At 40.5% G+C, this 19770-nt stretch overlaps 2 protein-coding genes across 3 annotated transcripts; one reads left to right on the top strand and one right to left on the bottom strand.

Annotated features, from left to right (window-relative positions):
* Nucleotides 1-83: 83 nt before the first annotated feature.
* Nucleotides 84-6742, bottom strand: ccng2 (cyclin G2). Its single transcript, XM_037266438.1, has 8 exons — nucleotides 6601-6742; nucleotides 5540-5671; nucleotides 4924-5061; nucleotides 4571-4821; nucleotides 3791-3869; nucleotides 3552-3650; nucleotides 2535-2737; nucleotides 84-1083 (listed from the first exon to the last, which is right to left on the bottom strand). The coding sequence occupies exons 2-8, from the start codon at nucleotides 5642-5644 to the stop codon at nucleotides 948-950; spliced, it is 1011 nt and encodes a 336-aa protein (XP_037122333.1). The 5' UTR covers nucleotides 5645-5671; nucleotides 6601-6742; the 3' UTR covers nucleotides 84-947.
* Nucleotides 6743-7444: 702 nt separating this feature from the next.
* Nucleotides 7445-18152, top strand: ccni (cyclin I). Of its 2 annotated transcripts, XM_037266430.1 has the most exons (10): nucleotides 7445-7679; nucleotides 8301-8460; nucleotides 9807-9941; nucleotides 10762-10836; nucleotides 10965-11105; nucleotides 12741-12866; nucleotides 13312-13413; nucleotides 14081-14228; nucleotides 14475-14659; nucleotides 17577-18152. In XM_037266430.1, the coding sequence occupies exons 2-10, from the start codon at nucleotides 8347-8349 to the stop codon at nucleotides 17751-17753; spliced, it is 1203 nt and encodes a 400-aa protein (XP_037122325.1). In that variant the 5' UTR covers nucleotides 7445-7679; nucleotides 8301-8346; the 3' UTR covers nucleotides 17754-18152. The 2 variants fall into 2 exon arrangements, with proteins under 2 accessions (XP_037122325.1, XP_037122326.1); XM_037266431.1 differs by lacking the exon at nucleotides 12741-12866.
* Nucleotides 18153-19770: the final 1618 nt, after the last annotated feature.

Raw genomic sequence — 19770 nt, forward strand, 5'->3', positions numbered from 1 at the left:
ATTAACGTATCTACAAACTATGAACAATTTTTTTTTTTTTTACATCATTTACAATTTTACATTTTTCTGTGCATTTTTGTACATTTTTTCCCAACTTGAACTCAGCAATAGTTCATTCCACATGACATTCTATCCATAAGCTACATCCTAAAATTGGCAATTTTAAAATCATAAATTCTTACAAAATTAGTCAACAGTGTTTGACCAAGGAAAATAAGTGCTTTTTACTGAACTTTGACTAAATGGCCTCAGGAGAGTTAATGCAAGAAAAACAAAATTTGTCACATCTGTTTTCCCCAAGGACACAAACTACTTCCAACACACAAATGACATCCTGTGCAAATGAACAAACTCCAAAGGTGAGGGCAGTTGCAGTCACGAAACTATTCAGTCAAAACGGGACATTGTGTTGCAATTTAATGTTCAGTTACTAATTTTCCATCCTTATTGCTGCTGATGGTGTATTGATATCAAATTATTATGAGTCAACACATCTATGTTCACAAATATTGTAATACAATAGAAATATCTAAAATGTATGATTAAAAATGAAAGTAGTCTTGAAATGTAAGCAACTAGATCAAGCCCAGATAATTGCAGCTGCGGCTGCCCTCAGTTTCTGTGGATGAGTAAACTTATTCATCTTTGATTATAAACAGCCGACATTTTCTATACTTGCCAGATTTTGGTAAATTAAAGTTTCTGACAACGACTGGCATGTTTTTGCTCTGATCTGGTTGCAGTGTTTGTCCTCCAACCAACCAGTGTCTTCAACCAATTGCTGTGTATCGTGGAATGTACCATGTACCAACACATCTATTAACTAAAAATCTAGACATGCTCAGCAGCCAGTTGTGCAATTTACTTTCAGTACTGGAGCTTATTAGACAATAAATTAAAAGTGAATGTTTGGGGTGGGGATGAGGCACAGTAACGTGACAAAGGTGTCAGGCATTGAGGTATTGGCGGCGTTTGTGGTGGTGGTGGCGGTGTGCCGGAAAAAACGGCCCTTCGCCATCACTGCCCAGTGAGCTGCTGAGGGACTCCTCGCCCGAACTCATCATGTCCTCACAAGAGTCCTCACTGAAAGATAATTAGAAAATATTTGTTTACAAATATAATTGCTTGATAGACAGAAATGTCACTGCACCTTTAAATGTAGAAAGGAAAACAAGGTTATTCAAACATTTTACTTCCTCTTTGATATGCATGATACAGCAAAAAGACGAGCAAACATGCATTTCAAGCTTCCACTTTATTATCAGCTGATAGTAGTGTGTAAAACCTGTCTGCGTCACGGTTGTCAGCTGACTGTCAGTCAGTTATTTGTAATGTCAAAGTGAACATCACCAAGTTTGTTGACCTAGCCTGTGGGTTATGTCTTTGTTTGTCAGGCAATAAATAGTCAGGCAAGCCAGTTTCTAATGTTTGTCATCTCATTAAAAGCTGTGAGGGGTGCAAAACTATGTAATACCTATTAAAACTAAACATTACTGTTTAGTCAGCTCAGACACTGGACGTCATTAGTTGTTTCACAACTAATATTGTGGCCAGTGACTCAAGTTCCTCTTTCTTCATTAGTTTCAACATTAAGCGGACATTTTCAAATAAACCCCATGATACATTAAAGGGCGAGGCCTTGCGTGATGTCACGGAAACTGGTCTTGTCTCAGTTGGGACGTGACCCATGACTCGCACACATCCAGACATGCAATACTGTGAGATAGGAGAGGCACAAGCAAGACGTTAGTCACTCAGTCGAGCAGCCTGTCATGTCTGTGTGACGTAATGTGTGTGGTTGCACACATGGAATGAAGCTATCATACAAAAAAACTCATTTTGAATGTGAAAATGAAGAAGAAAAACTTGTGGTTGCTGAAGAAACCTTCAAATGTGTGTGATGACCCTCAGGGTTTGTTTGTTTTCTTCTGATATGTCACCACAAGGAGTCCATCCATCCGTTTTCTATCTCGCTTGCCCCTAGCGGGGTCGCGGGCGTGCTGGAGCCTATCCCAGCCGTCATCGGGCAGTAGGCGGGGGACAACCTGAACCGGTTGCTAGCCAATCGCAGGGCACACAGAGAGGAACAACCATTCGCACTCGCACTCACACCTAGGGGCAATTTGGAGTGCTCAATCGGCCTCCCAAGCATGTCTTCGGGATGTGGGAGGAAACTGGAGTGCCCGGAGAAAACCCACACGGGCACTGACGTGTTCGGTATTTTTCAGCTGACATTTACCCGCTGTTACATGATGACTTTAGCATGAGTGCATAGATAAACTATTCAGAAACTACAATCACACTGGCCCACCCATAGGTTATCAGACACTGTAAAATTGCAAATTGCTTTGCTTTGATTACTGAATCCTGTCTTCAGTCTGTGTGTGCACTACTATTTTAGAGCTTGCTGCATCGACATAATTTCCCTTTTGTTAAGCCATTATATCCAAATTCAGTGGGTGTTTTTTTTTTTTTTTTTTGCAAGGTTGTAAACCTCAGACCCAGGCTGCATTGGTTAAAATTAAAATTCTCACCTCTCGCTTTCATCCCAGCAGCACTCGGGGATGGTGGGCAGTTCAGGTACGCTGCGGTAGCTGCTGTGTAGGTTCTGAGCGGTACGACGAGACACGATCCATTGCAGTTTTCTATGATTGGGTTTGCTGCACTCTGGCGAGGCGTAGTCGGACAAGCGTTGAGCAACTTGATCGCGCCACAACAGGAGCTCACTGTCTGCAATCTGAAACCAAACAGGCAGCAGAGCGATTAGCCTGGTTTGCTCCGCCACCGACAGTAAACGCGTAAACACTAGTGCGACATTGTACACTGAAACATTTCATTTTTTCACATCACCAGGTTAAGAGTAGTTTATTTAAGTATCTCATTTAAACCCCAATCACAAGTTATACCGGTTAACAACAGCCATACTCTTTGAAAAGTTTTAAAAATTTTAGCAAAATTTCAAAATCCAAAAAGGGGAACTACAAATTTTCAAATACACAAAATCTGTTCTAATTCCAAATCTCATTTCACTGTACTTTTTCCACTGCTAGACTTTTGACAGAATTAGCATGCATAAATCATTAATATAATTATAATTAGGTAACATCTTTCTTACACACAAACCTCCACAGACATGATAATTCATGTTTAATGGTGCAGAGATTGGCTAAAAATAAACGTGCTTAATTTGTACACATGCAAATGAGGGTCGCCACTCACTGGGTACACCATGCACACAAGTCTCTGGCGATTGCAGAATTACATGATACCAAGAATTCACTTTGCTCATGTAAAACTTATAGTGGACAAACCTGTCGTCGTTGCCCTTCATCGGAAGCAAACTATTTAGTAACTTAAAATGGATACTGCACTCCTCACAGTAAGGCAGAAATAACTGTTGATTTTTGCATCCACATAGAGAGGTTGCGATCATGGTAAGATTGTTACATAAGAGCGATTTCCTGGTGTTAAAACTGTAAAACTCTTTTAATGGAGTGGCAGTTTTCCTCTTAATGTTTCTCCAGCACATTTCCCACAAATGTTTTGTTTACCTTTAGGTGTCTCTGGATGTGATGGGCTATTTCCAACATGTCCACTGACTGAATAGCTTCAATCTGCTGTCTCAGGAGGGACAAGGCGAGGACGGACGGCTGGATGGAATTAGAAGAGAAGGAAGCATAGGAAATGTGAAATTGTAGAATCATTTTGACATTTGCTCTCATGCTTGGGCTCATCTTAAAACTTTATTTGGAAGTTGTAATGCGAGTTGATCTCTGCTGTGAATTTCTACCTTAGCTTTGGAGAAATCGATCCGGCACAGGCAGGCTTTGAGTTGAGCCTCCAGCTTCTCCAGGCTCAATGTTTCCTTCCTGTTCACACAAATTATGAGCACCAATGGAGTTCACACAAGTTGGATGGAAAGAAGGCATTTATGCTGATACGCAACTATATTAAAAAGAGCAATTAAAACAGTGATTAAAACCATATATTATGTGTAATACGGTGTGTTGCAAAAAACAAACATGACCCACAAACTGGTTATGCAAGTGTTGGAGTCAGTGGCAGTCAGCCATAAATCTTATCACAGCGCTTCAGCCAGACGCAACGGTCTGATAATTGACTGCTGACCTAAAGCGACCGGTTCTGCTCACACAAACAACAGAGAGTGTGGTGGAAAAGCACCACACCAAGCAAAAACAATAGGGTTTCAGAAATGCCAGCAGCAGAATATGTTGACCAAATTTGAATTCTGCAGACGGCACACACGTCTGCAGCGAAAGAAAGGCGCATATGTGAATAGGCAAAAATACTTTTTTTTGTTTTTCTCAACGAGGGGGTAGTCTGTTTTATTTTTTTTACATGTTCTTTCCATGCTTAATTGGGTACTTCCTCTCCACTCCAAACACTTTCATGCTAATTTAATTGAAGACTACTGTACATTGTTTATAGGTGTCATTGTGAGTCTGAATAATTTCTTGATATTCTGTGAGTTTTCTCTCGATCTATCCGTGTACCTTACAAAGAAAAGGGGCGAACATAAAATAATGAAGTTATCAGTATTCCTTCTTACCTCTCCGTGGAGTGAGACAGTGCAATCTGATGGTACAACTGCAGAAAGGTCAAAGCTGTGACAGATTTGCACTTGAAGTCAAGCTTCTCTGTGATGATCTTCTCCATACGGCCGAGGTCGGACACGCTGAAGCGGCACTGCCCAATGCGGATGAGCTCGTCGGTGGATGCGAGGTTGCACTCCTCCTCTGTCGCTTTGGCGGCCATGTGGAGGCAGCTCAGGCTGACACAAGACAAGTGCTTTGGTTGGATCTGAAATAAGATGCTGTTTTTAATACTCAATGATCCTCCCATGTTGTGTCATCAAAAAGTTGACTTTTAAAGTGCAACGGTCAAATAAGGAACTCTGTGTACCCTCATCATGGCCAAGAATCTGTCAAGCAAGTTAATAGCCAGGACGAAGGTCTGTGTGGTGTAGCCAAAGAAGCTGGTCAGACTCCACAAATCCTCCACTTTGGCATTTCTGCACTTGGCTGAGATCCGCCCATCATTCTAGAAAATGAACACTTGTCAGTTAGGCTTTGAAACAATACAGCCCTCATACTCTCATGCACATCTATGGGCAACTATCTATCGATCTTAAAATGCATGTTTTTGGAATGCGGGACGATGCCAGAGAAGGGAACTCAAGCAAGCACAGCGAGGACATGCATTGCTAACAACCAACACCATTGGTTCCAGCCCAATAAAAATGCAATTATATCTTCAACTTGATGACCATTAGCCTGTGCGTACATCTTTTGCCGCCAAGAGATCCTTTTTTTCTCCAAACGTAAAAGATTTTCCTACTGTGAATCAAGGGTGGGGAACCAACACTTGGGCAAAGCAGGTCACATTGCGTCTGAACTGCTATTTAATTTGTCTCTGGTTAACTGTTTTATGGGATTTATGATCATAATTTACAACGGGTAGTCGTGAGTACATTTTAAAAGAAACTTGCTTGAGATGATGATGTAGTGCATGGACTCACCTGATTACTAGACTCAATGAGACTCAGGCCTGTCTCTTTGGGGAGATAATAAACCTCCAACTCATAGTTTGCCCGCAGCTCCTTCATCAGTTTGAAGGCATCCATGTCTCAGCTGGCAGTCCCGTCTTGTCACTACACAAGTATAAAACTTATGTAATTCTTGTTGGCATACGTGTTGTCACTGATATCTAGTCCAGATTGTTGACCTGATTTAAGGGGGCGGGGGGGGGGGGGGGGGCACGAACAACTCCCAGCCCGGCCCATTTCCCCACAGCTGGACTCGGGTGTCAGATTTCCTTTAGTGAACGCCTTCTGAATCACAGACCGACAAACAGTCTTTTTTTTTTTTACGTTGTTCTTGTTTATTTGGGCCAAAAAAAAACACTTCAAATACGCCACACGATTCGGTTCTGTTTTCTTAATTTATAGATGGCAACCGAGGGAGCTGATTCTGTTGTTGACTGCAGCTAGCAAACCTTTAAAATCGACCCTGAGGAGCGGGGGAGGGGCTCTTTTTCTTATTCCTCAAACTGCAAAACATTCTATCCTACAGCACCATCATCGAAACAACAACAAACGTTTTCGACATGAAGGCACAAGAATATAATCAATAGATTAAATATCCATGCGTTTTTCTGAATTACTGTGATTGAATATATTCTCTTGGACAGAACGATAGCAAATACATCAAGTGAAAAACGCATAAACAGATATTTGTTCGAGGAATATCCGGTTCTAAAACTGATGGTAAATTTCTATTAACCCAAACCAACGTAAGAAGCAGGAAATATTTACTGAATGCCTCTTTTCCATGTAGGTTTTTTTTTTAACTGTACGTATTAAACGTAAATTGGAATGATGGGTTAATCAAAAAAGACGCCTTGTGAATATGTGATGATCGTTCGATTACTCTTTACTTTAGCTTTAGTCGATGTAAATTTTGTCATTCGTTCACTTTCCTCCGTTATTTCTTTCTCAGTCGATTAGGAGACAGAAGAAAGAAATCGCGCGTTTGGTGTCAGATACCGTTAATCCCGATAAAGTTATATGAGTGTTCTTACCTATTAAGGCAAATTACATCCACATATCGGTTGTACTTCGCCGACGTATTTCTTCGGTCTTCCTTCAATCGCTCGGTACTCTTTTCTCGCTTTTCTTTTGTTGATGTTGCTAACACATACACCGCCCCGCCCCATGACGTCATGGGGGATGAACCAATCATGGCTTTGCTGTAAATCAAGAACTTGCCTCCAGTCGTACTGGCTAACATTCACGCATACATACGTTCTTACAGACAGTATCAGTTTTATTTTTGGCTTACTTCACAACAATCATAAACATAATACTGAGTATATTTTCACGTAGACGAAAATTGAAACTGAAAATTGAGACACTAGTGCCGACCTTGACAAAAGACGACTGTTTTCAGATTGACATTTCTATTGCCCAATCAACAAACTGCACTATTTCACGTTCAAATAGTCCGCCCAAATCAGACGTTTTTGATTGGCTCGTGATCTGACAGGGTCCTGACGCAAATAAAGGCATTACGTAAGGGTTTTGGGTAGCTCGCTACATAAATCTAGCTTCTTGTGCTGTCGTTAGTGCTCGCAACAGATACCCAATCAAAATGATAGAATTAGATAATTTATATGGAGTGCAAAAGATATATTGTACTGCGGAAATATAGATCCTTAAAAATGACGTTATAAATGTACCGGCATCCAAGCAGACCTATTTATCAAGGAATCTCGTGGATTTGCGCTTGACTGAATGTTAGTGTGTTTGGAAATTACTTAAATAAACGTCCAGCTAAATATGGAGGAAACGCTTTTAAAAATTAATGAACTTACTGAAACAAACCCGATCTCATGGAGTATTTTGTTTATTCTTCCTCTTAGCTGGGCCAAGAAGGAGGCGGGGTTTGTTTCATTTTCTCTTTCCCCAGTCCCATCTTCGGAAGTGGGCAGTCGCTGTCTGCTTTGCCCAATTTATTTTTTTAAATAATTTGCAATAATAGCCCCAACCTAAAGTCAAGATGGACGACTAAGCGAAAAAACAGTCTCCCCGACTATAATTATCTCGCAACTGAGTGGACCGGATGAAATCCAACCGTGGGTTTCTCCGCTTCGCAGGGGAGGTGAGGCTATGGGGCGCCGTCTACTTCTTGGATACTTGACAGCTATTTAAATGGTCTTACCATTCATCCATGCTGTCACAGCAAACGTACATTCTTTTGTCAATTATAATTGATGATCCAGGTTTTATATAGTAATAATGCTCTTTCGCATCAATTCATTGTTACACGTACAAGAGAGGTTTTAGCATATCTGCGACGGCAAGTCAACAAGCTAGCGAGCTTTGCGGAAACTGTCATTAGCCCAGTTCGAGGGGAAAAAAAATATAGATTTAGCAGAACGCTATGCTCCAACACATGTAACATTCCACAATCGATGCTGCATTTTACTGTTATAAGCACAAAGCAGAAGCTGTGATGAACGTAATAGTTCATCTATATCTATTTCTATCAAGAATCCATCATTGATCTATCAGCCACCTATCATCGATCTATCTGTGAGCCACCTTACTCAATTGACCTACCTACCTACCATTGATCGATGACAGATTGATACTAGATCTATCATCTATCTATCTGTCCCACATTAGCTTAATGTATCACAATGTTACATGAGTTCGCAGCAATCATGAACCAGCTTTTGATTAAAGTGGATGAGTCAAATTGAGTTCTATTATCTCACAGGTAGCTGTGTCCAGTGGGGAGAAAGGCTTGACCAGGGTGAGAAGGAATGAAGTTCTCCGAACCCTGGGAAATCCACAGGCTGTCTTTTCTTCTAGAAAAGGCTATGTCTAGGGAAGCCAAGATGTGGAGGGTCTACGTGCTGAAGAAGCCCTCCTCACAGGTAAGGGCTTAGGCACACTATATAACAAATTCACATCTCGTCACTCGATGTGTGTACTTAGATATAGAATCATATTTATACCTAATTTTGGTAACACAATATTTTTTAACCTTCTTTTGAACTCTGCAAGTACTTCTTGTCAGTTCATTTTCATAGTTATTCCATAAATCAACACCTTCTATTCTTTATCATTTACAGGGAAGAAAAACATGGGGGAAAAAACAGTAAAAGGCTTAACTGGAAATACTCATTGAGACAAGAGTTTAAGAAAAGTTGGTACTTTCAGTCCATACAGACACCGCAGCCTTGGGGTGTCAAATAGTGCATTGCGTAGTCATACATGTTTGAGTTTGTCACACTATTATGTACTGTACATTATAATGACAAGATGGGAAGTTGTGCAAGACTGAAGGAAGAGTTTCTCTAATGTTGATCATAAATTTGCTCGAAAGTGATTCAGATAGAAAAATTGTTTTAAGATGGACTCAAACTGGATTCTTATCTATTTAAATATTTCTCATACAGTTTGTAGTCAATTCTCAAGTCACAAGCAGAGTCAAAGTAGGAATCTAAAATAGTTATGACTGACTGAGTTCTGGGTGGCGTAGTTGTGCACTGGTTAGCATGTCCACCTCACCGTGCAGAGGTTGCCGATTTGATTGTGTGGAGTTTGCATGTTCTCTCCATGCTTGCATGGGTTTCCTCCCACAATCCAAAGTCTCCATGGTATGCTTATTGACCCCTCCAAATTGCCCTAGGTGTGAGTCTGAATGGTTATTTGACTGTATTCCCTGCGACTGGTTCGCAACCAGTTCGGGGTGTCCCCCGCCTACTGCCTGAAGTCAGCTGGGAGAGGTTCCAGTGCGCCAGTGACTCTTTTGAGGTTAAGTGATTCAGATAATGGATGCACAGATGGATGACTGAGTTCGGTGCTTTTAATGTTTTCAGACTAATGCATATCAGTGCTTGCAAAGAACGATTATAACTAATTATTATAGCTATCCGTCAAGCCAGTCAAGTTTTTGTACCTCTAAACAACAGCCTAGTTTCTATTGTATTGTGTTGTATTGGGGATGATGAAAAAAATGAGTCAAATCCCCCATGTGGCGACATGACCATCTTTTCTTTCATCCACAATGACCTAAAATGAGACTACTGTGGTCACTGGGAATATAGTGTAAGATGTCTTAGGAATACAATTATCCAACTACTGCAATGCCTTTCAAACTTATTTTAATCTTCATTATTTTCTACCAGAACATAAGATAATATAATGAATTCAGACAAAAGCAAATCCTTGACAGTGTGGTGCAAGGTTGTTGCAGTTCTTTACTTTTTTCACTCAGGATACAGATATCTCCCCGACTCAGCGGGACAAGGCCGTGTGCTGGCTGACGGAGCTCCATGGCAGACTGCAGCTGTACCCAGAAACTCTGGTGTTAGCAGTTAGCATTCTGGATCGCTTTCTCGCTTCCATCAAAGTAAGTAAATGCAGAGCACACACCACTTTGCCACTGCAACCTGCCAGAGGAGACTTTATGACTGAAAAGTGAATGTACACATTTTTATTTTATAAACCTCCGCAAGTGTTTACATTTTCAAATGATTCCTTATGCAACATTCCAAGGAGAGTACAATGTCCCATCACGGGTGAGCTATTTTTAGAACAGGTTCAAAAGCTGCACGAGTCTGGGGCGAAATTTGCGTCAAAAGTATATACACAAATACAGTTGTGACTTTCATTTTGTTTTCAGATCTACAAATATTTACATAATTGTCATGTTTCATTTTTCCGTGCCACGAATACATTCATTAATTTCCTCGTTTTTTAATTGTGTGTGTGCATCTATCATGACTTATTCTTTGTAAATATTAAATTCTGTTTACAAATTGTTGGATGTGCCTTTGAGGATCAGCGGACACGAGCATTTATTTTTTACACAAACATCACGCCATTTCAGATCCCCACACACATGCACACGCAAGTATTAGACATTCACATGAGTTAAAAGGCCATCCCGTCTCTGTTTGCGGGGAGGCAGTGTTGCTGTCACCAGCTAGAAAATAAAAATCTGAGATTGAAAGATAGCGAGGTGAATGTGAACACCAGAACCATGAAAATCAATACCAAAAATTATATTTGAAATTGGTATCCAGTTCATATGTCAACTTTGCCAAACCTATGTATTACGTGTGTGTCTGGGCAACCTTATTTGTGGGGTGAGTCCTTGTTTAATGGATGGATTAATGAATAGGATAATAGATATGTCTTATGTGTCTCATTGTATTCTTTGCCTCTAGGCTCGGCCCAAGTACCTGCGCTGCATCGCAATTGCCTCTTTCTTCCTGGCTGTCAAGACCTGTGAGGAGGATGAGGTAAACACAATATGAAAAAAAACAGCAATAGAGAGTGATGCAGTTGCCAGTTATTTCACATGATGCGTGTGTGTGTGCGTTTGTGTGTGTGTGCGCGCGTTTGCGTGCGTGCTTTTTTTGTCACCCAGTGTGTGCCCTCTCTAAAGGATTTGGTTGTGTCCAGCAACTGTGGTTGTTCTCCATCTGAAATCTTGAGAATGGAAAAAATCATCCTCGATAAACTCAACTGGGATCTCCACAACGCAACACCATTGGACTTCCTGCATATTGTACGTATTGTACGTATTTGTTCACCGTTTCTGATACGGGTTATTGTATTAATACTGAGGAGCTATGAGTATGCGGTAGTTCAGTCATGATTACAGCAAATGTTTGTAGGTAAAACATTGCTTGGTCTGGGACGAAAGATAAAACAATCTCGAACGTAGCTTTTTGTCCCGCGTGATTCCGTTGTCGTTACATGTTAATGGTCTACAATTTATCACTTCGAAACATCTTACGTCAAAATCCTCGTAAAGGTAGGACCTCCTGTGAAAGGCTATGTGGATTTAATGTTGCAGTCTATATTTTCACGTTATATAGTATGTGTTTGTCTTATTGGAGTTTGTGACTAATCTAAAAAGGTCTCAGTAATTGATGGTAGTTGTCTAATTCAGGGGTCCCCAACCTTTTTAACACCACGGACCGGATGACTGTCAGACAATATTTTCACGGACCAGTGTTTGATGACGTCCCGATTTTTGCGAAGAAAACTTCTAAAAACAATTCTAGAAAATCACAATCAAATGTCGAAAGCATCAAGGAATCAAATAATCACCGACTGCACATTCTATGTGGAGATTTTCTTCACAAAAATCATCCGTGTTTGAACTGCAACCCGTAAAACAGACCAACTATAATTCTAAACGTCATCGTACTGTCTTTCCAGCCATATAGCAGAAATGCGTTACCACATAAACACCACCATCCCAACACACCCTTCAGCCCTTAGTTCCGAGGGGGAATTCTGCATGCGAACACCACAGTATAATATAATAATAAACGTGAATCCAAAGTCAAAAGTCAAAGTCAAAGTCAGCTTTATTGTCAATCTCTTCACATGCCAAGACAAACAAAGAAACCGAAATTACGTTTCCACTATCCCACGGTGACGAGACATAGTACACGATAGACATACAAGCAAACGACAAAATAAAAACAAGAAGGCACAAACAATAAATAATAAGGGTGATGAACAAATAATAAATAAACAAATAACACAATAAATAAGAGGAGCAAAACGGAGCAAGCGTGCATACAGCAGACAGTAAGCATAGCGTAAAAGTACAGGACGCTACGCAGAAAGGGGGAGAGAGTTCAGGATCCTAACAGCCTGGAGTATGTATGTGGAGTATAATCCACTGTCTATTCTATGCAACTTTACTTGCAGCATCCTCATAACATCGTGCCAACAACATAAGATGAGTACTGTATTTACGCGTAACCAAGGTGTACAAAAACGCAAGTTATTTATTCTTTCCTGTGCGGCACGGTACCAAATGATTCAATTGCAATTCATTTAATGTAAATAATAAAAAGAACGTTGTGTTATTAATTGAACTGAGCTCAAATATTTACCACCCCTTTGCATGTTCTTCCCATGCTTGCATGGGTTTCATCTCGGTACGCTGGTTTCCTCCCACATCCCACAAACATGCATGATTGAGCACTCCAATTTGCTCATAGCTGAGCGTGAGTGTGAATGGTTGTTCGTCTGTGTGTGCCTTGCAATTGTCTGGCAACCAGTTCAGGATGTCCCCCGCCTACTGCCCAGAGTCAGCTGGAATAGACTCCAGCACGCCCTGACCCCCTTGGGGAATTCTTTTTTTCATATTTTCCCCCAATTGTTTCTACTGCTTCCATAGTTCCATGCAATGATGTTGTCGTGTTCTGGGTTTTTGGACTCTTTGCCGAGACTGAACCGCTCTCAGCATCTTGCCCTGCTCACACAACGACTTTACCGCTGTTTGGCTGATCACTCACTCCTTCAGGTACAACGTGCGTGAGTAACACTGCTTATACGTAGAACAGGGCCCAACCAAAATAGTTTTTATTTTCCATTTAGACTGCCGCTGATTTTGCTATTTCACAGAATAGTTGTCCTTGTCTGTTATTTACCCTTTTTTGAAATGTTGGCACTTGTTTTATTCTTGCACTCGTATTATTCTTGCACTCATATGCGCTGCAGTGACAAGTGAATTTCCCCGCTGTGGGATGAATAAACTTCTATCAATCAATATTTTGATAACCAAATAATTGTCTGATAGATTAAAACCGCCAAATTAATTGGTCAAACTTTAACATATGCATAACTTTACCTCTGATCTTGTTTCTTCCCTCTGCTTGAGTCATTTTGTTTGTAGTATTTGTCTTCTTTTATTCTTACATTTTGGACTTGTGCATGTACTGTATAAGTTTGATGCTTTTGTCATTTAGCTGAGAGGATCCATGCTGGCCTTGGCCCTCATCACTCTGGAGCTGGAGACCTGTTGTCACCACTGGCTGGCTGTCACCGTCGAGCTGCTCAGGAAGGCACAGGTACGAGAGCGCCTTCAAATGTGGTGATTTCTTGGGGCCACACGTAATATACAGGCGTAATATGTAGACCCGATAAACCAATTGTAGGGCACATAGAGACAAACAACCATCCGCACTCACACCTATGGGCAAGTTGTGCTCAATCGGCCATCATGCATGTTTTTTGGATGTGGGAGGAAAGTGGAGATCCCGGGGAAAACCCACGCAGGGATGAGGAGAACATGCAAATTCCACACAGGGAGTTGGAATCGAACCCGCCCCCTCTGGACGGTGAAGCGGACGTGCAAACCAGTGCGCTCGTGTGCCTCGAGATTTTTTTTCCCCAAAAAAGGTGTGCCATAGATGAAAAAAGGTTGGCAAACTGACCTACAATGTGCCCGTGTTACGATGACGACACAGACCTCAAAAAGAAAAGAGAGTGAACATTGCCATGTGTAATTTTTGCTCAGCGGTTGCCTCATACAGGAGTTCAAATATGCTGAAGCTTATGTCGACTTTACATCAAATAATATTCCAGGAGTATGGCGTGTTTCATACGGAACTAATGCTGGTAATTTATTAAAATAACGTCTAGTTCCAGCCAGGACAGGGTCAGATGAAAGTAAATAGTTGTATTTTGGGTTTAAATCATACATACCTGATTTTGTCTCTGTTTTCGTCCTCTTAGATTGACACCTCGGAGTTGATTCGGAGTCGAGAGCTGGTTGCGAGTCGTCATTCCACACCCAGAGCTTCCTTACCGCCAAACACTGTCTACATCTACCAACCTCTTCAAAGCCATACCAATTTGCAACTTGCAGCACAGGACATTCTGGGTATACAATCAGACTGCATCACACATACGGTGTCAGACACAATATTACATACAGCAGTAAAAACGAAAAAGAGATCTCAAGGCTTAATCCAATGTGAAATAAATTTGCCGGATTCTGAATTTTTAATGTTAACTTCGTGTAGATCAGTAATTCAAATGCCCCGCTCATTTCAAACACTAATTTCATGAAAGCTAAGTCATTCCACCGCAGTGTTTCTTATCCCACTTATTTCCCACTTGTCTTCAGGGAGCTTCACTTCCTCCATTGAGCCTTCCATGGCAGCAGCTCGAGTGAATGAGCGATGCGGCACCGTCCTGTCCACCGCCAACCGCAGCAGCCACATGACGCTCCTCTCTCCTCGCAAACAGTTGGGTCAGCTCAACTGCCTGCACAAAGTCACTGTGCGCTGCAAGGCCTCGACAAAGCGCAAGGTAACATGAGCACACAACTATTCTTGTTTGAAAATGTTGGAGGATCAAGTCAGTTTAACGTGTTTAACATCCAAAAGATACTGGGAATTATTATAAGACTAAATTATGAAATTGTACTGCATAACTCACTAATTGAATTGTGTGATTTTTTTTTCATTACATTTTGTGTATTTCAGCAAGTACACCACACTTCTTAAAACTTTAATTCACATTTTGTTTTACATGACTTGTTAAAAATGAAAGCGGGTTGAACCGATTCTGCTTATCTAGTCCCGTCCCAATTGCAACCAATGGTTTCACTGCCACACAATCTACATTACTCCTGTACTACCTATAATACTACCGTTTTTTTCCATGTATAATGCGCCCCCGTGTATAATACGCACCCTAAAAATAGCATGTTGATGCTGGAAAAAAGCCTGTACCCATGTATAATACGCACCCAAATTTTGACTCCTACTTAAGTCCGTAAACGTAAAATTATTTCAGAAAAAAGATCATCTTTGGGAACAACCGGATGTTATTCTGCCGGTCAGTATCACTGCGCATGCGCTAGCAAACTCAATAGCGAAGAAATGTTTCGGATTTGTGTAGGGTACATTGTGACAGCAAACGAGCAGGTGATCGAGCAAGCGTCTGATACGAGAGCATTGTGTTCGTATGGAGCGTGTTTGAAGTGAACAGCAGAGAAGAAAGCGCATCTGTAATGGCGGCCTCCGTATGATATCCGGATAAAAAAATAAAATAAAATTGTACCCATATAATGCGCACCCCAGATTTTAGGACAATAAATTAGTTAAATTTTGCGCCTTATACATGGCAAAAAACGGTATGTACTATAATCAGGATAAGAGGAAAAAAATAAAATAAACAGAGATTTGGCCAGAATAACATAATTTGAATACAGAAATAACAAATTAGGTAGATGTTAGAATATGATTTGAATACAGCATTGATTTGAATTCAGCAATAAACTAGAGGTTTGAATATAATATGAATACAGCATAAAACTGTAAGTTTGCATAACAATTGATATCAATTTGTTTTGTATACAGCAATGCCAAGTTGATTTACTACTTACGTTTGAACTCAGGGGTGTCAAAGTTATTTTTTTATTGTAGTCATAGCTTCTTTCGGAGGGCCATTATGACTGTCAACCGAAATAAATGTATGAGCACCTCATATTATATACAGTACAAGCTACAAAACAATCTGACAAATAAGTCATTTTCAAATCAGACGAGTAAAAACTGGTCAAATATTTAAAAAAAAAAAAGATATTATTAAAAATGAAGACAATTTGCCATTCTAGTAATGACACACGAATTTGATGCACATTTTGTCTTTGCGGGCCACATAAAATGATATGGCGGGGCGTATCTGGCACCCCCGAGCCTTGAGTTTGACACTTGTGTTTGAACGGTTTGATTTTGAAGACACCAAAAATAGAAGATTTGAAATCCACAACTTTATTTTGCTAATCTTACACAGAAACTGAAATAGGTGTTTTCATTTATCACTTGGGCTCTTTTCACTCACTGCTACACCCTAGTGGACGATGCCTGGCATTGACCGCCATCATGACATATTAAGAGCAAAAAAAGCGAAAATAATTCGTTGAGAGTAAAGTCTTGTGGATTTTTTTGCAGGGGTTATGATTGTAAAAGAATCCGCGATAGGCGGAAATTGTGAAGACCAAATTTTAAATTCTTATTATACTATGTTTTTGGATATATATTTTAGGGGTGATTTATGCCTCTATTATGTAATAGAGGCAAAAATCATCCCTAAAATATATACCGTTTTTTTCCATGTATAATGCGCCCCCATGTATAATACGCACCCTAAAAATGGCATGTTGATGCTGGAAAAAAGCCTGTACCCATGTATAATACGCACCCAATTTTTTTTATTTTTTTTTTTTTTTTTTTTTTTTTTTTTTAAAAGTCCCAATGATCGTCACACACGCATCTGGGTGTGGTGAAATTTGTCCTCTACATTTGACCCATCCCCGTGTGATTTTGATCCATCCCCTGGGGGAGAGGGGAGAGGGGAGCAGTGAGCAGCAGCGGCGCCGCGCTCGGGAATCATTTGGTGATCTAACCCCCCAATTCCAACCCTTAATGCTGTGTGCCAAGCAGGGAGGCAATGGGTCCCATTTTTATAGTCTTTGGTATGACCTGGCCGGGTTACTTAAGTCCGTAAACGCAAAATTATTTCAGAAAAAAGATCATCTTTGGGAACAACCGGATGTTATTCTGCCGGTCAGTATCACTGCGCATGCGCTAGCAAACTCGATAGCGAAGAAATGTTTTGGATTTGTGTAGGGTACATTGTGACAGCAAACGAGCAGGTGATCGAGCAAGCGTCTGATACGAGAGCATTGTGTTCGTATGGAGCGTGTTTGAAGTGAACAGCAGAGAAGAAAGGAACAAGGCAAAGTGTTGTGAAATAAAATATTACCTGTAATACGCATTTAGGTAGAGAACTGAACTCTCGCTCTTTATATAGCTGACGTGTCCAAAAAAAAAAAAAAAAAAAATTTGTTTTGAATTGTACCCATGTATAATGCGCACCCCAGATTTTAGGACAATAAATTAGTTAAATTTTGCGCATTATACATGGAAAAAAACGGTATATGCATTGGGTAGCTTCTTCTTTGTCGTTGGCGCCGAAGAAAAAAAAAATCAAAGTCAAGTTTATTTATATAGGCCTTCATCACAAACCTCTCAAAGAGCTCAAAGAAGTATAAAAAGATGCATCCTCTCATGGTCGCCAACTTTTGTTTTACACAAGAAGGATTTGTCACATTAAATTGCATTAATCCACTAGGATTTGTCTGAACTGCACAAAGGGATTTAAGGTGAGCCATTTTAGTTTAAAAAAATCTATATTTTTATGTCTTCTATGTCTTAAGGTGGAGGAGATGGAAGTGGATGACTTCTACGACGGTATCAAGCGCCTGTACAACGAAGACGGCATGACCACCGCCATTCAAGAGGGGACAGCAACGAGAGGCCTTGGAGCCTTGATGTCGCATCAGGAAGACAGCTCTTCCCTCTGCCCTCCACTACAACCAGTCTGTGCCTCATAGAAAGCGCACCTAACTATGCTCATCGCAACCATCTTGCCACCAACGGCATCCTCTGAATTTGAACCCATCGAGTTAGTGATGTCCAAAAAGCGCAATGCAACAGCAGCATATAAAAATTGCCAGTCAAGTTCCGCTACACTAATATTACAGATTGTTCGAAGTTAACTCAGTTGGTTTTGATGAGCACAATCCATCCCTCAAATCCATTCAGTTTAGTTGTCTTGAGATCAGCTCCCATCATCCCCTTCAGCCAGTAAATAGCCCCCCCCTCAATTTAACATAAAAAAAAAAATCAGCTGCTATTATTGTTGTAGTTCAAATTTTTGGACAATTTAAAGTTATGTCAATTTCAAGAAAATCTAAAAAGTTAACATAATAAAACACTTTGAATCTACTCTATTTTCCTCTACTGTTTGTCTTTTTTTTATTTGGTTTCCCCTTAAATTTGTTGTCACGGATTAACTATCGACTCCTCTCCATGTCAATGAACTATTCCTCGTGCAAAAATTGAAATTTACCATATGTAGCAAAAAGAACTTGCTTGCTTGTACCTTTGACCCCAGTGCTTCTTGATTATTTCATGGTATGCCTCCCCAAGAAAGAAAATATTTTGCGTATTCTAATTAACATGTTCCCTGGGGTCACAAGCACCCCACCTCCCCCACTCCGGCATCGCACCATGTACTCCTCCTCATGGGGTCTGCCCCATGATTTGCGAAGCACTGCTCCATAGTGAAAACATACAGTTGACTTATTGATTTAGCTTTGAAAAATAATTGAAGCTAACCTAGCCATGCAATGCAAGCCACTATATACATGTCAGACTAACGTGTGTGCGTATGTGCGTACGCGATTTGGCCAGATGGACTTTTATCTGTTAATATATTGTGTAGTAAAACACCCGGGCATTTTAAAATGAAGCATCGGGAATGCCTGCGCTACAATAACCTAAACACACAGACAAAACAAAAAGAGTGATACTTCACTGGTTCTTCTATATCAAACAATTTTCTTTAGGTTCATTTACCTGACATGTTTCGGCGGGTTCTTCCGCCTTCATCAGAGTGATGAACCAGTGAAGTAATTGAAAAAGAAAAAACAAGATGAACCTAGTACAACTAAAATGAGTGATACTCACAACATGTTCTGACTTATTAAAAGAAAAGTATCTTCAATTTAACAGATAAACACAGTAGGAACATTTCCCAAAGATGTTCTGACTTTAATCTGTACATGTTTCTTTCTTGGAAAAAAGCCCTGTTTGACTTTGACCTGTTGGAGGGGCCTGTTAGATGCTGCTCATAATACCTGAATGGCTGCGCGCACCACAAGGCACAAACCAAGAAAGAGTTTTGTTGTTTTATCGTCATTTTGTATATAATGACAGTGACGTCACTGATTTTAATAGTGCCTCGAGCTCATTTCTAAATGCATCTTAGGCCACCATTTCCTTTATTTGTTGGTGTTTAACAAGCTAGAGATATGAACTATCAAGAGGAGTTGTACACGTACCTGGATGATGTGAGCAATGAGAGACGTGAGACGCAAGTAACGACAGTGAGGGGGGAATCATAAAAACGTTTTTTCTTATTGATCAATTTTATTTTGAGCTTAAAAACAGAAAAAGATATCAGTAAAATATAAAAGGAAAAAGAAAACAGGACAATAACAAAATGTCCCAAGCAAGTCGTAAATAACTTAAACAACAACAATTAGGACAGCTCGAAAAGGAGTAGGAAGAAGTTAAAGAACTTCAGTACGACCTATACAATTTGTATAGAATTATTCTCTTTTTTTTTACCAGCTGTCGTGGGAACAGAAATCCATCTTGTTACTGTTATACATGCAGATCCATTCGTTTTCTGTACCGCTTTGTACCCACGGGGTCGCGGGCGTGCTGGAGCCTATCCCAGCAGTCATTGAGACGTAGGCGGGTGACACCCTGAACCGGTTGCCAGCCGATCGCAGGGCACACAGGGACGAACAACCATACGCACTCGCACTCACACCTAGGGGC

Source organism: Syngnathus acus, chromosome 12 (assembly GCF_901709675.1).
Source record: "Syngnathus acus chromosome 12, fSynAcu1.2, whole genome shotgun sequence".
Lineage (NCBI taxonomy): Eukaryota > Metazoa > Chordata > Actinopteri > Syngnathiformes > Syngnathidae > Syngnathus > Syngnathus acus.

Coding starts and splice junctions, on each gene's coding strand:
- ccng2 (XM_037266438.1), bottom strand. CDS start 5,644: ATGGATGCCTTCAAACTGATGAAGGAGCTGCGGGCAAACTATGAGTTG. Junction 3,870..4,570: donor CTGTCTCACTCCACGGAGAG/GTAAGAAGGAAT, acceptor TTGTGTGAACAG/GAAGGAAACATTGAGCCTGG. Junction 3,651..3,790: donor TCGATTTCTCCAAAGCTAAG/GTAGAAATTCAC, acceptor AATTCCATCCAG/CCGTCCGTCCTCGCCTTGTC.
- ccni (XM_037266430.1), top strand. CDS start 8,347: ATGAAGTTCTCCGAACCCTGGGAAATCCACAGGCTGTCTTTTCTTCTA. Junction 13,414..14,080: donor AGCTGCTCAGGAAGGCACAG/GTACGAGAGCGC, acceptor TCGTCCTCTTAG/ATTGACACCTCGGAGTTGAT. Junction 14,229..14,474: donor TGCAGCACAGGACATTCTGG/GTATACAATCAG, acceptor ACTTGTCTTCAG/GGAGCTTCACTTCCTCCATT.